Here is a 12,472-nt window from a genome sequence, read left to right as displayed (position 1 = left end):
AAGCAGCCACCACCCCTTCCTTAGTGTGGGTTGGAAGCTGCTGGTCCTACTGAGTCTGCGCACTGTAGCCTGCTACTGAAAGTTGCTTCTCTGGGTAAGCCTCATGCCTCAGGATGTCACTTGTGACATGATTCAGCCACAGGCTGTTTGATTCAAGGCAGAAAGAACTATGCTAGGGCCGCTGAGCTGCCCCCAGAGAAGCAGTTCAGAGGCCCGCACCAAGGGACTTTGGAAGGAGGGGAGAGCCACTCCACAACAGCTAGGACTCTGGCGGCATCTCTCATCTGTCGCTGGCACTCATGGTGAAAGTAATAATAGTGGTGATATTTAATAGTTACTGTGTGCTGGGCAGTATTCCAGACACTATCTCTGTTCATTCACTTAATCACAGCAGACTCATAAGTCAGAGTGTTATTACTGCAACACACACACACACACACACACACACACCAGCTTGCTTGTAGGGAATATTTCCTCTGATTCCTCAGGCATGCTTGAAATAATGGTTGATAATAATAATAATAAGTTTTCCTAGGCACACATGCCTAGATAAAGTTTAATTTAAAGATAGCACAGTGTGCTATAATAGAATTATATGAAATTAGTTGTTCCCAAAATACCGCGTGCTCCGCTCACCCAAGGGCAGTGCTGTGAGGTGCCTACAAGGAGGAGGTGAGCTGAGGTGGGTGACAATGACATGTGTGCTTTGACATGGGTGCTTTGACGCGGCCTCGGGCACTGCTGACCGTCTGACATGGTGTCAGGAGCATTGTCTGCCCTCCGTGGCTCTGGGTCATGGTGACATGGACCAAGCAGCTTATACCATGCACTTAAAAGTTTATGAGAGATGCAGGTGACTCACATCCTGGGTGGGACACAGGATCCTATCACCCTGCTCAGAATCGTGCCCAATTTAAAACGTACAAATTATTTCTAGAATTTTCCATTGGTTGACTGAGTAACTGAAAACGTTGCATAGATAGCGGGAACTACTGGACCATTGTCATTATTCTCATTCCCATTATCACCATTAGAGAGACAAGGACCCACAGCTCCATATGATAAAGAACTTCCCAAATGACGGGTCCCTCCGCATCTCCAGAGAACAACACACCATGACCCTCGATGCTGCCATCTAAGGACACTGAGACCCCAGCAGACAGGGGTGATTTGAACAAGACATAAAAATAACAGCTGAAAGGGCTCAGGCCTCCAGATCATTCTCAGTCCCTTCTTGTCCCCTTCTACAGCTTGCTGTAACCCCGAATCAGACTGTGTAGCTGGAGAGGGCAGGAGTCCCTTCTCAAACATGGCACCCTGCATATCCCTCTCACTGGCATTTGGAGATCAGCAAGGAGTACTGGCCATTGAGAGAGGAATTTTACAGCAATCTTAATATAGCTGAATTGGGCCCCTGAGAAATTCAACACACACACACACACACACACACACACACATAAAATCTCCAAGCCTGCCAGGAGTCTTTATGAAGCCAGGTAGATCCCTCAACAGCCATCCTTGGTGAAAACAGTGGCAGCAAGCTGGGAAGCCGCTTGCCCAGAAGCAGGCCAGCATGCTCACAGCTCTGCCATGGGTCTGAATATTTTTAGTACTTTCTCAAAGTGAGGAGGCAAAACCATTTGACAGCTGAGAAAGCATCTCTATTGACTTTTTACAAACCTTATGATATTCTAGGTGGATCAACACTTATCACAGCCCTTTAATCTGCCAAGCAGGATAATATGTGCACGGATAATTTATCCACTGTGAGATTGAAATGCTCAATTTGGAATAACTTTCCCTACCCAGTAAATTGAGCATTACTCTGCGATTCCGGGGTCGAGAGAAAGCACAATTTAAAAAGCTTTACCGGGTCCTTTTGTAATTAGTCGCAGCTTCCCTTGAATATTAATTTCCCCCTCGCCTCTTTCAAGTGATTTAGAGACTGTCACAGGAACTGCAGAGACGCACCCCGAGAAGGGCGACAGCAAGCAGCATGGGCTCCAGCACCTATTATGAAGTAGGCTGCCGAGCGTGCCCTCTGCCCCTCCGCGCCGCATGTGCTTATCAGCACAAACAGTTGAATATTTATGCTAAGAGGATTGTCAGGGGCTGCTTCTGTTACTTTAATTCTTGTTTTAAATAAATAATGAGAACATTTAAACACATTACTCTTCTTGGGGCCCCCCGAGGTCAGCTAATCTTATTATTTATGAAGTGATGTGCTACATAATAGTACTTAGTACGTGTTAACAGACGCTATTATCAGGGTCTGATGCGGAGAGCAGAAGATATATTGGAATGTTACGTGTAATGTACAACGCATTGAGTGCATAGGATGCCGGGATAGCAATTAACCACATGCGAAAATAGGTGTAAAGTTGAAGTATGCTTTCCCCCGGGAATCTCCTCCCCATTAATAATCCCCCAGAGAAGAAATGTCTTCCCATGAGGGTCTTACCCAGTCCTATGACTGGGAGTGGGTGTGGCCACTCTTTGGCTGACAACGACGGGGAGGGCAGAGGTAGAGGCTACACGGCTGTTGCAAACACAGGTTTGGTGCATGTGCTCTGCCTATAAGAAATCATTCATTACTTATTACACCCATGTTTTTTCCTATGACCCTCATTTTTCAGATAACTAGAACGGAAACCAAAGCATTTGCCAAGCCCAATTGAAAGGAGCTCGACTCCCAGAGAGGGTAGGGCCTCCGAGATGTGAGGATGGCACTCCAACTTTTTCCTACCAGGCTACAGTTTAGCTGCATATGATAATTAATTTCTCTACTATTGATGAATAATCCATTTAATAAAAACGGTGATTTAAGTGTTTTCCTCGGGGACTAACTCTTGCTAGCCTCTTAATTTAATTTGGTGGAAGTTTCCCCACCTATTCATCAGCGGAAATGATTATTAACCTCTATTTGCATATATCCTTATAAACCTCTTTCTCCTTGGAGTGCCTTTTCTTCTGAGCCCAGCAAGCTGGGACACCTGTAAATCTCCAGGATCTCCAAAGTCAATCCTGGCCTGTAATATTGTTTAATCTATTCTTGGACGTTTTAATGCAGTAAATTCAATTTAATCTTTCCCAGTAATCTAGTAATACATCGAAATCCCACAAACATTTAAATCTGATAATGGCTTAATCACACACTTTAAATAACTGTTGAGATAATGAAAAAATAATTCACCATTTTAAAGGCAGAGTAACTCAATTTCCCTAGTGATTGGCTTCTCCGAAACCACTGGAGATAATACAGCTGTGGGAATTGGAAAAACCTGAAGCTCCAACCCTGCGCGGGACAGGCTTTCCTCAGAAATGTGTGCTCGCTGCCGTGCGAGCACCTCCTCCCACTTCACCTTCCCCATCACCTTCAGCAGCTGCTGTTGGAACCTTTGCCAGTTTTATTCTCCACGTTTCCCAGAAGTCTGGAACTTCCTGGGCTTTCCCTCTAGTGGATTAATCGCTGTTCTTCCTCTCCTAGGTGCCAGTCCCGAATCGTCCGGAACTTACCAGCTAATCAGAAGCCAGACTGCCGGCCCTACTGGGAGAAGGATGATCCTTCCATGCCTCTGCCCTTTGACCTCACAGAGGTGCTTTCAGAGCTCAGAACCAAGCTTCTGGGACCAAAAGCCTAGAGGAAGCACAAGTCGTAGGAGGCGAAGGAAAAGATGTCCTTGGCTTTCCTCCCCGAACCTTGGACAAGGGTAGTGTAGATGCCTCTCAACCCCGTAGGTTATAGGACCTGGATTCCAACTCAGAACAGCTAGGAAATAAAGCCCAGAAATTCAGAAATGTTGAAAAATCACACAGTGTTTTAGTCTGATTTGGTGTTAAACTAGAACACACACATACCACAAAATATTGCCCACTCATTTTTTTCTCCCTTGGGAGCCCTTTTGTCCCCAAGGCAGCAACAGGAATGAGCTAAGCATCGTCTCCTTTCCTCTTGGGCTTGCCACCTCAGAGACAAAGAGTAGACCCAGGCATGGAACCCCAGAGCCAGAGACAGTCACCCCAGCTTCTCATCCGCAGATGGTGGTTACTAGCTCACTGTAACCGCACAGACCTAAATTTAAGCTCAATTGTAGCTACAAATCCCTTCTTCACGTACCCTGGCCATATGTCACATGCCTGTCAGGGGTGCGATGACTGCAGGTTCAAACAACACATCTGGGTGTTTCCGGGTTTCAGGTTTACGACAGGCATTTCCCTCTTATGGTTTTCTAACTGTAGCAGCAATTGCTGCTGTAACCATGGAGGACAGAAATGCAAAGCAGTCGCGGCACAGTAACACAGCTCAGTGAGGGCTGTGAGCCCTGTGCTTACCCACAAGAAGAGGAAGGAAACAGCCACATCCTGTCTATACGGGGCTTCCCTGATCCAATGACAGAGAACAGCCCTGCAGACACTATTTCATGGAGTTAGCGTTCCTTTTAGAATTTCCCCATTCATAGGTATTGGCAGATGGCATGGGTTCCCATCCCAGTGATGCCAGAGCCTCAGAGACTATGGGGAGAGGTCAAGCCTGAATTCAGATTTCAGAGTGCCAGGATTACGTTCCCCACTGTGACCTTTGCATGCCCTTGTGTCTCAGTTTTCTTATCTGTGTGGCGGGAGGTATTGCAAGTACCGACTCCTAGCTTGAAGATTAGGTGACGTGACGAGCTAGAGACCTGAAGCAATTTCTAGCATACCGCTAACCATCCGATATGCTATGTGAGCTGGCCTGGAAGTGGCAGTCCTCCTACCCCACTGCAGCCCTTTGATGTCTGTGTCTCATGGCCCACATATCTTTCTGCTGGCCTGGGACCTTCTGGTGGCCCCAGATATGTTGACAACAGCCCCTTCCCTCAGCCCAATTTTCTTGTATGAGTCGGGTCCTCGTGCATATGGAGGGTCCGTAAACAACAGTATTTTTGCTGCAACCACAATTCCATCTGAAGTTCCTTCCCGCCTAGAGTTACCCACCAGACAGCAGCTGGGATTCCCTGGTACGGAAACCCAAGTCTCTTAGGCCTTGATTTGCCCCCCCCCCCCTTTTCATGAGTCCCAACTTCCTCATCAGTAGAGAGTGAGGTCCATTCTCACAGGGTACTGACACAGTGGAGAGGAAATGACCTCAGTAAGGTGTAGGTGGCTTCAGATGTCACAGGCAGGCCCACCACCACCATCCCCAGCCATCTGGCTCTGTGGGTCATTAGGCCCCGTGGTATTTTTTCTATATTTTATTCCATTAGTGCCAAAACTATTAGTCGGGAGATTCCACATAGAATAAGAATTTCTGCATTCTCTTTAGAAGTCAGGGCACCCATACTGGGTCTCCATCCTCGCATGGCAGTGGCTTGGCAGTGGCTGTGACCTCTATGCTCTGCTGCAAGCCTGCTCTACTCCTTGTTATCATTTTGTAAACAGGCTCCCCAGCAGCTCTCTAAACCTGCTTACCAATGCCCTTTGGTAGAAAGCATTAGCGTCGAGTGCTCGGTGCGTGTCCCTCCTGTTGAACTGTGCTCGTGGTCTGCTCGTTCCACTGTGCTGTGTGCGTCCCTTCCTACACAATAAAGAATTAAAAGACGAGAAGCCCAAGAGTCTGTGCTTTTCTCCTTTTACACCAGCTTTGGGGCGGGGGGGGGGGGGCTTTGCTGGGTGGATGGAAGTGGTTCTCACATCAGTTGCTCCTACCTACCTTCCTACCAGCCTTTCCTGGCTGACAGGTTACAGCTCACTTGAGAAAAGTGGTCTAAAAGATGCATCACCCTCAGGAGCTTTTGACCTCCCTCTTTTCAGACTCCAGCAGTGTAGGGAGCCCTAGGTCAGATTCTACCACCAGTGTCTGTCTCCCAGGGACTCTAAGGCTCATGGAGGCCCAGGTTACAGAGTGACTCACTTAGGAATTTATACTGTCACGGGGAGATAGACAAGAAACCAATACTGTGACAAGATCATTCTAGATGCTTGTGTTTGGAAGAGAAACATCTAAGTGGGGTGTGGAGGGGAACTAGTGACCCAAAGCAGAAGAGAAGATTATCCAGGGGTAGTAGGGAAGACCTTTCCAGGAGAGGGATCGCAATCACAAAGACTACAAGGCTTGGGGGCCCTTGGAGGTGGCTTCAAGGAAGGAAAGGGGCTTTTGTGGCCCAGGTAGAGAAAGACAGGAGAGTCCTGCCATCCCACTAGAGCAGAGACAGAAGCAGTGTTCCCTGGGAAACGTGGAGGATTTTACGCAGGACAGGTAGAGGCAACTTGATGAGATATTTTATGCTTTCAACAGTCTCTCTAACTAATGCCTAGATCCCAAGGGTCACGGGGACGAACAGGCTCAGTTCCAGGGAGAGTGTCTTGGCAGCCAGGAATCCCATGTGGTGGGAAGGATGCAAGCAGCCACCTTCAGCATGCAGCGTCCACACTAAGCAGCGCCCACAGTAGCCATCCACTCCTGTTCTTACCAGCAGCCTCCTGCCTGACAAGAGTTTTCTAGACAGAAAAGAACGGGGTCATGGCATGGCTTGTGACACAATTTTAGTAATAAGCTTCCAAATCCATCACTAAGTGAGTGGAGGGGTGCCAGAAATGAGATTGCATGAGCCCTGCCTAATGCTGGGGTGCAGGCTTTGTGTACGTTTCCAAGGAAGGTATTTTCCAGTGCAACTTTTTTTTCTTTTTTTTGCCTGCTCTAGTTAAGGCTGATTTTACCACTGGGCAAATTGCATACATTTGGATCCATGCCACGCTAAATACTGTTTATTCTGGGGATCTGTCAGAGGAGAGTGCGTGGAAGACAAGGGGATCCTGGTTTGAAAAGGCAATTCTCATCCAAACAGGTTCAGATGGAGCGAAGCGGCGCGGATTAAAAGGCGCTGAAGTGGTAATGCCGTTTATCCAGTTTGCCTTTGTTACTCTGTGATTAAATGGTATTTTTAATTAAGTTTCATTGGGAGCCATAGGTATCGAGGTGGTGAAATCAATTTGACAACCATAAAGAGGGAGGAAGGCGCAGGCGGGTTGTAATGACTGCCGCTGAGACTGCTGGGAGAGCCGCAGAGAGTCGGCAGCTCCGAGGACAGAGAAGGCAGGCCTGCTGTAATGGCTTCTGAAAGGGGACAAGGGCACCCAGGGCAGCTGCTGTGTTTGGGAGGCTGTCCTCAGGGGGTTGCCAGCCAAAAGGAGTACTCTCGCAGCCCTGAGACACCCCGATAGATTTGGATAGACTCCAGGACATGCTGGTGACACCAGGAAGGGGGCTGTTGTTATCCAGCAACCAGCAGAATGTCTCCGCGAGACCCCTGGCTGCAGTCTAGCCGCAAGCAGCTACACCCGTAATCCCCTACTCTGACTCCTTTCTGCACCGTAAGCTTGCTTTCCCCTTAGAGCCTTGCCAACGTGGGTTCTTTCTGACATCTAGTCTTCATCTTCCGACACTGGAAGCTAGTGTTCCTGCGCACACCTGCCCGTCTATTTTGTTGCCATCTGATTTCCCCAAACCTAAGTCCTGAGTGGCAGTCGAGGCTTCAGGGTACAGACTTTCTGGGTCTGTATTAGTTGCGTATATGTGCCCTAAGGCTACATGCTCCTTCCACACTTTTCCCGTCTATGGAACGGAAGGTGGAGTAACGTGTCTATTGCCCGAGCAGGTCATGAAGGGCATGCAAGTTCACATGCATGTAAAGTCCTGCCGTCGGTGCCTGGCACGCACAGGTCTTCAGGAAGTACCAGCTGTTGTGAACCCAGTCACCTAACGTCCAAGTCTTTGCTTTGTGACTCAAGCAGATGGCTTACCTCTCTGAAATCCAATCTCCATTGACCCAGTGGGGGAAGATGGAGATGTGGGCTAGCACTTGGCCATGCCCCACACCCTGCAGTCTGGCGCTGTCGGCGAGTCCCGCCGTACCTCAGTAATCACTCAGTGCATGTCAGTTACTATCATCAACGACGCCCCAGCCGATAGTCAATAACCGCCAAGGAAGGGAGTGCAGCTACTTACAGCTTAGAGGAGAATGCCACCAGCATATGTTTCTCCCAGTTGCTCGTCACAACTTCATTTTTTTTTTCTCTCTCAGCAGATGGCCTGGAACTTCTTCTAAATGAGATGGCCTGAAAAATGATTTCTTCATACTGCTATTAACTGCGGCAGGATTAGGTCACCCCTGGCCATTTCAGATTTGCTTAAAAACGTTCCTGCCTCACCTTCTAATGGATGGCCTGTGTACAACAATTGTTTATTGACTCGGGTGCCTAAGGATCAGGGTCAGCCCGCTCCAGGGGAGGGAAGCATTAATTAACTCCCCGCCATTAGACTCGGTGATTCTTTTCCAATGACGCAGTGCGCGACTTGGTTCGCATTTACTTTTCATCAGCCCTGAGCCAATCGAGGTGAGCCAGCTCGCCCGCACATATGTGTCGGGCTAAATGGATCACAGCAGATACAGATCGGTTCGCCTGTCGGCACTTGCCTTTAGACAAAATTCATCAATTTTACAAAAGCTACTGACTAATCCAGCACCAGTACAAACGAAGGGCCTGCAGCCTGGATTTCCCCTTTGTTTTCGGCCTGCAGAGGTGGGAGCGTGCTGGCCTTAGACCAGTACAAGGCCCCTTTAGGAGAGCTGCTTTCTCAAACGTACAGTGGTTCTGAACCGGGCCAGGTCATCTGGCCCTCTTGGCTATTGTCCATGTGATGTATAGTCTTGCTTGGTGACGCACAAAGATCACTCACGGAGCTGGAGAGGTAACTCCTGGCAGAGCGCTTGCCTAGCATGTGGGGACCCTGAGTTTTATTTATAGTTATACAGAGATGTAAAGGGGGAAAAATCAACAACCATGCCACCCTTCATGGTACCAAGATTGTAGTGACCTTCTGGTCCTTCTAAACACAAGAACATCCATAAACCAAGGGGATCATAGTGCTTAAACCCCCTGGCCCTGTGCTCAGTGCAATTCCTTCCCCCAGGGATCTGTGCAACTCCTTCCCCCTAGAGACTGTTGCTAAGGGCCCAGAACGTTTCTTGCTTCTGACCCGGCAAGGCAGTGGCATGTGGCTCACTGTGGAGGCTCCAACAGCAGCAAGCCCACCTTTCCAAACAGCCATAGGGGGATGCTAATGGCTGTTCCTGCTTTTTTTTTCCCTTCAAACTCTGTCCACCCTATGACAGCACCAAAGCTGAGAACAGACATGTTCCGTTCCTCATCCAATTATCCTAGAGCCTCAAACATGCAGGGAAGGTGGATGTGTTTCCATTTACTTTCTGGCAAAATGGCTGTCCCCCACTGATAACCCCAGTTTGCCCTTCAAATGAAGGATGGGGAACAAGCAACCTCCAAGCCCCACAAGGGATGCATCGGTTTTTCAGAGCCCCAACAGCCGCAACTGGTAATTCACCCATCATGGAAACCGGGCCCCCGGTTCCCTCCTTCCATCTCCCCACTCCCCAGCCCCTCTGACAGTGAGTTGCATTTGATTACAGTGATTAGGGCTCTGAAGGGGGCAAGCCAGGTATATAGGATTCCCACTGTCCTCTCTGTATTCCCAACCAGGATCAGACTGAGAGGCATCCCAGGGACTATGTGAACAATCAAACCCTGTTTACCATGGATGCTTAGTTTTCTTTTTACAAAATCAAAACAGAGTTTAGTAGGCAGTGTATTTCATACATGCCCCTTGATCAATGCAATGATCTGTCAGAAACCATTAAAGCCCCCATTAGCTCAAATGCATTCAAAGCTAAACTATCGGATCATTTAAGGGCTGCAGTGATTGTTTTTAATATACTGTACATTGATTTCTCCCTGTGAGCAGCAACATAAGTTTGAAACTAACTGTGTATGACTCCGGCTCCATTTGCTGTCTCCAGCCCTCTGTGAGAAACTTACTTTCATTTGACCAGAAGGCACTGAGGATAGTTTTCAAAGCCATGTGGCCCCTGGTGCAGTTCCAAGAGGTTAGCCTGGGTGGGGTTCGTACTTCTTTTCCCCAGAAAATTCTCCCATTCTTTGTTCCCATTGAGTGAGCTGTGTGTGCAGAAGGGAGTGGCATTCCTGTAGAGAGCCTGGACTCAGGCTTTTGCTGGCTGGGTACACTGTCTGATCATTTCCATGCTGGCCTCTATAGGGACAGTGTGCCCAGGGACTCTTGTGGCTGTGTGGAGGACACCCTCATCCTGCCTGCCTGTGGAGCTGAAAGGTCTTTGGGAGAGGGGAAGCATTCAGAGCTGCCTCGAGAGCACCACATTGCCAGTTCCGCGGGCACGAACAGTTCTTTCTCCTTTACTAAAATGGATCCATCTAGCAGACACGTATTGGTTCCTTTGTAAACACAAGAGCAGCGAGAGCCTGAGACCTGACCTTCTCAAATAGCCCGTCTGCTTCCTGATCGTTGCCTGTCTGCTTCCTGACTGTTGCCTTTTGACACAGGGCCTGAGAAGCAGAAAGAGGCAGCTTGGCACAAAAGGAACCTCACCCTATTTTCAAGGGCATGTACCCCAGGCATAAGTGTTTATGCACCATACCCATTTTGCAGATGAAGCAAGTAAAGCCCAGAGGGGAATTGGGTTATTTAAGATGAGTGATATAAATCAGGTTTCAAGTTTCTGGTGTTTAGTGGAATTGAGGAACAATCCTTTTGAGTTCAACCTCCCACACAAAACTGTGTTCTATTGAAGACAGTGATTCTTGGTCCCTTACTGGAATGGCCTCTTTTTCTTCCCAATCCTGGCTCAGCAAGGAGCAGTTTTGTTAGCCTGGGAAACACTTTGTATGTCATCAATAGCTTTTTCCTTAGCCACAAATGCCCATGGGCTTGGGTAAGATTTTCCTGCCTGAGTCAGCCACTGAGATGTGTGTTCATGATTCAGAAGACAAACTTCAAAGAAGCCAGGTTGATCATTTAGAACATCCGAGCTGAGCCCGGTGGCCCAAACCTATGTCATCCCTGCTCCTCAGCAGGCCAGTGTGGGAAGGGCAACATGCAAGGCCAACCTCAGAAACTTTGCAAGAGACCCTGTATTAAAATATCCATTTAATAAATAAAGAAGAGAAGATACGGCTCACTGGGAGGGAGCTTGCCCAGCATGTGCAGAGCCTTAGATTTGACCCTGCCCCCCCAGTACCACAAAATGATGAATGGCAGAGCAAGCAAAAGAGACAAAAGTAAAATTTCCAGAAGGAGTCAGAAGAGCACGGCTCTCAGTTAAATCCAGCTCAGGAGTGTGTTGACCAAATAAAACTTTATTAAGACACGGCTGCACTGTGTGTTTTCACATCGTCTGTGACTACCTTCTCACTATGGCAACAGAACTGAGTGGGTGGGACCCACAGATCCTCACATGTTCAATACAGGCCTAAAGCAGACAGCGCTGACCAACGACCAGCTCGATGGATTGGTAGGCCACTTGTGATCGTGTGTGTTAAGTCGTTAACATGATACCCAGCTTGTAGGAATTGTTCGGTGCGTGTAAATTATGATGATATATTCATAACAGCTGCACCAAAATACTCAACACCAAGGAATGGGGGAGGGCAATGAAGAGTCGTCAAGGAGTAGAGCAGACAGAGGGCTAGGTCTATTAAAGTGAACCGAGCTAGGAAGAGAGTCACCAGCAAAGGTCATGCCAAGAGGGCAGAGCGCCACCCTGGCTTCCTGCACCACACAGCTTGTCCCCACTAGAGTGTGTGTCTGTGTCTGTTTGTGTGTCAGTGTGTCTCTCTGTGTGTGTATGTGTGTGTGTGTCTGTTTGTGTGTCTGTTTGTGTGTGTGTGTGTGTGTGTTGGGGGAGGTCCCACAGATAAGCAGGCTGAAGCCTGACCCCTGGCTGCCAGAACTCAAGTGACTTTAATGCTTCTGTCGATTATCTCGTTCTGCAGTGTTTAGCTCCTGCGCTCTGTGGCATCCAGGGCTGGCAGTGTGTTGTTATGAAGATCAGTCACACATAGCTGCTACTTTTTTGTGTTATTTCGGAGGAGGATTCTGGTAAGTGTTTCTTTATTTTGTTTTATTCTTTTGAGACAGAGGCTTGCTCTGTAGCCCAGGCTAGCTTTGAACTCAGGATACTCCTGTCTGGGCCTCCTGAGTGCTGGGATTACAGCTATGGCACACGACATGCAATGTATATCTGCTTCTAACTCTGGGCTAGACTTTGCTACTCAGAAGCCCCCAGCAGTTGTTATATGCATATATGTATGCATATATACATGTGTATGTCTATACATACATGTTCCTAAATATGTAAGTACAGTATACACATATAGTCTCACCCACATGACTGCCTGAACACGAGCTGAACAAGAACAAGAGACAAGTTAAAATGGGCGTGGCAAAGCCCAGGAAGCCTCAACCCTACACCAAGAACTGCAATCAGCTGAGGAAGCTGGGAGTGGGCGGAACAGTCTTCCCCAGGGAAGAGCACACCACTCAATTGTCCAGAACCAAGTAGTCAGGCCTGAAAGCCCCCATCTTCTAGATTTAGATTTATAGATT

The 12,472-nt window shown here is 48.2% G+C and overlaps 1 protein-coding gene across 1 annotated transcript in view; it reads left to right on the top strand.

The window, feature by feature from the left end:
* Positions 1-3,811, top strand: part of Fto (FTO alpha-ketoglutarate dependent dioxygenase) — a 349,758-nt gene extending 345,947 nt beyond the window's left edge. Inside the window, exon 9 of the mRNA XM_038312636.2 lies at positions 3,488-3,811. Coding sequence (XP_038168564.1) covers positions 3,488-3,641 — 154 coding nt within the window. The 3' untranslated portion in view covers positions 3,642-3,811. The remainder of the gene's footprint in view (positions 1-3,487) is intronic.
* Positions 3,812-12,472: the final 8,661 nt, after the last annotated feature.

This window comes from Arvicola amphibius, chromosome 15 (genome assembly GCF_903992535.2).
Source record: "Arvicola amphibius chromosome 15, mArvAmp1.2, whole genome shotgun sequence".
Taxonomy (NCBI): domain Eukaryota; kingdom Metazoa; phylum Chordata; class Mammalia; order Rodentia; family Cricetidae; genus Arvicola; species Arvicola amphibius.
Note: the sequence above shows the minus strand (reverse complement) of the source record. Positions and strands in the feature narration are given on the sequence as shown.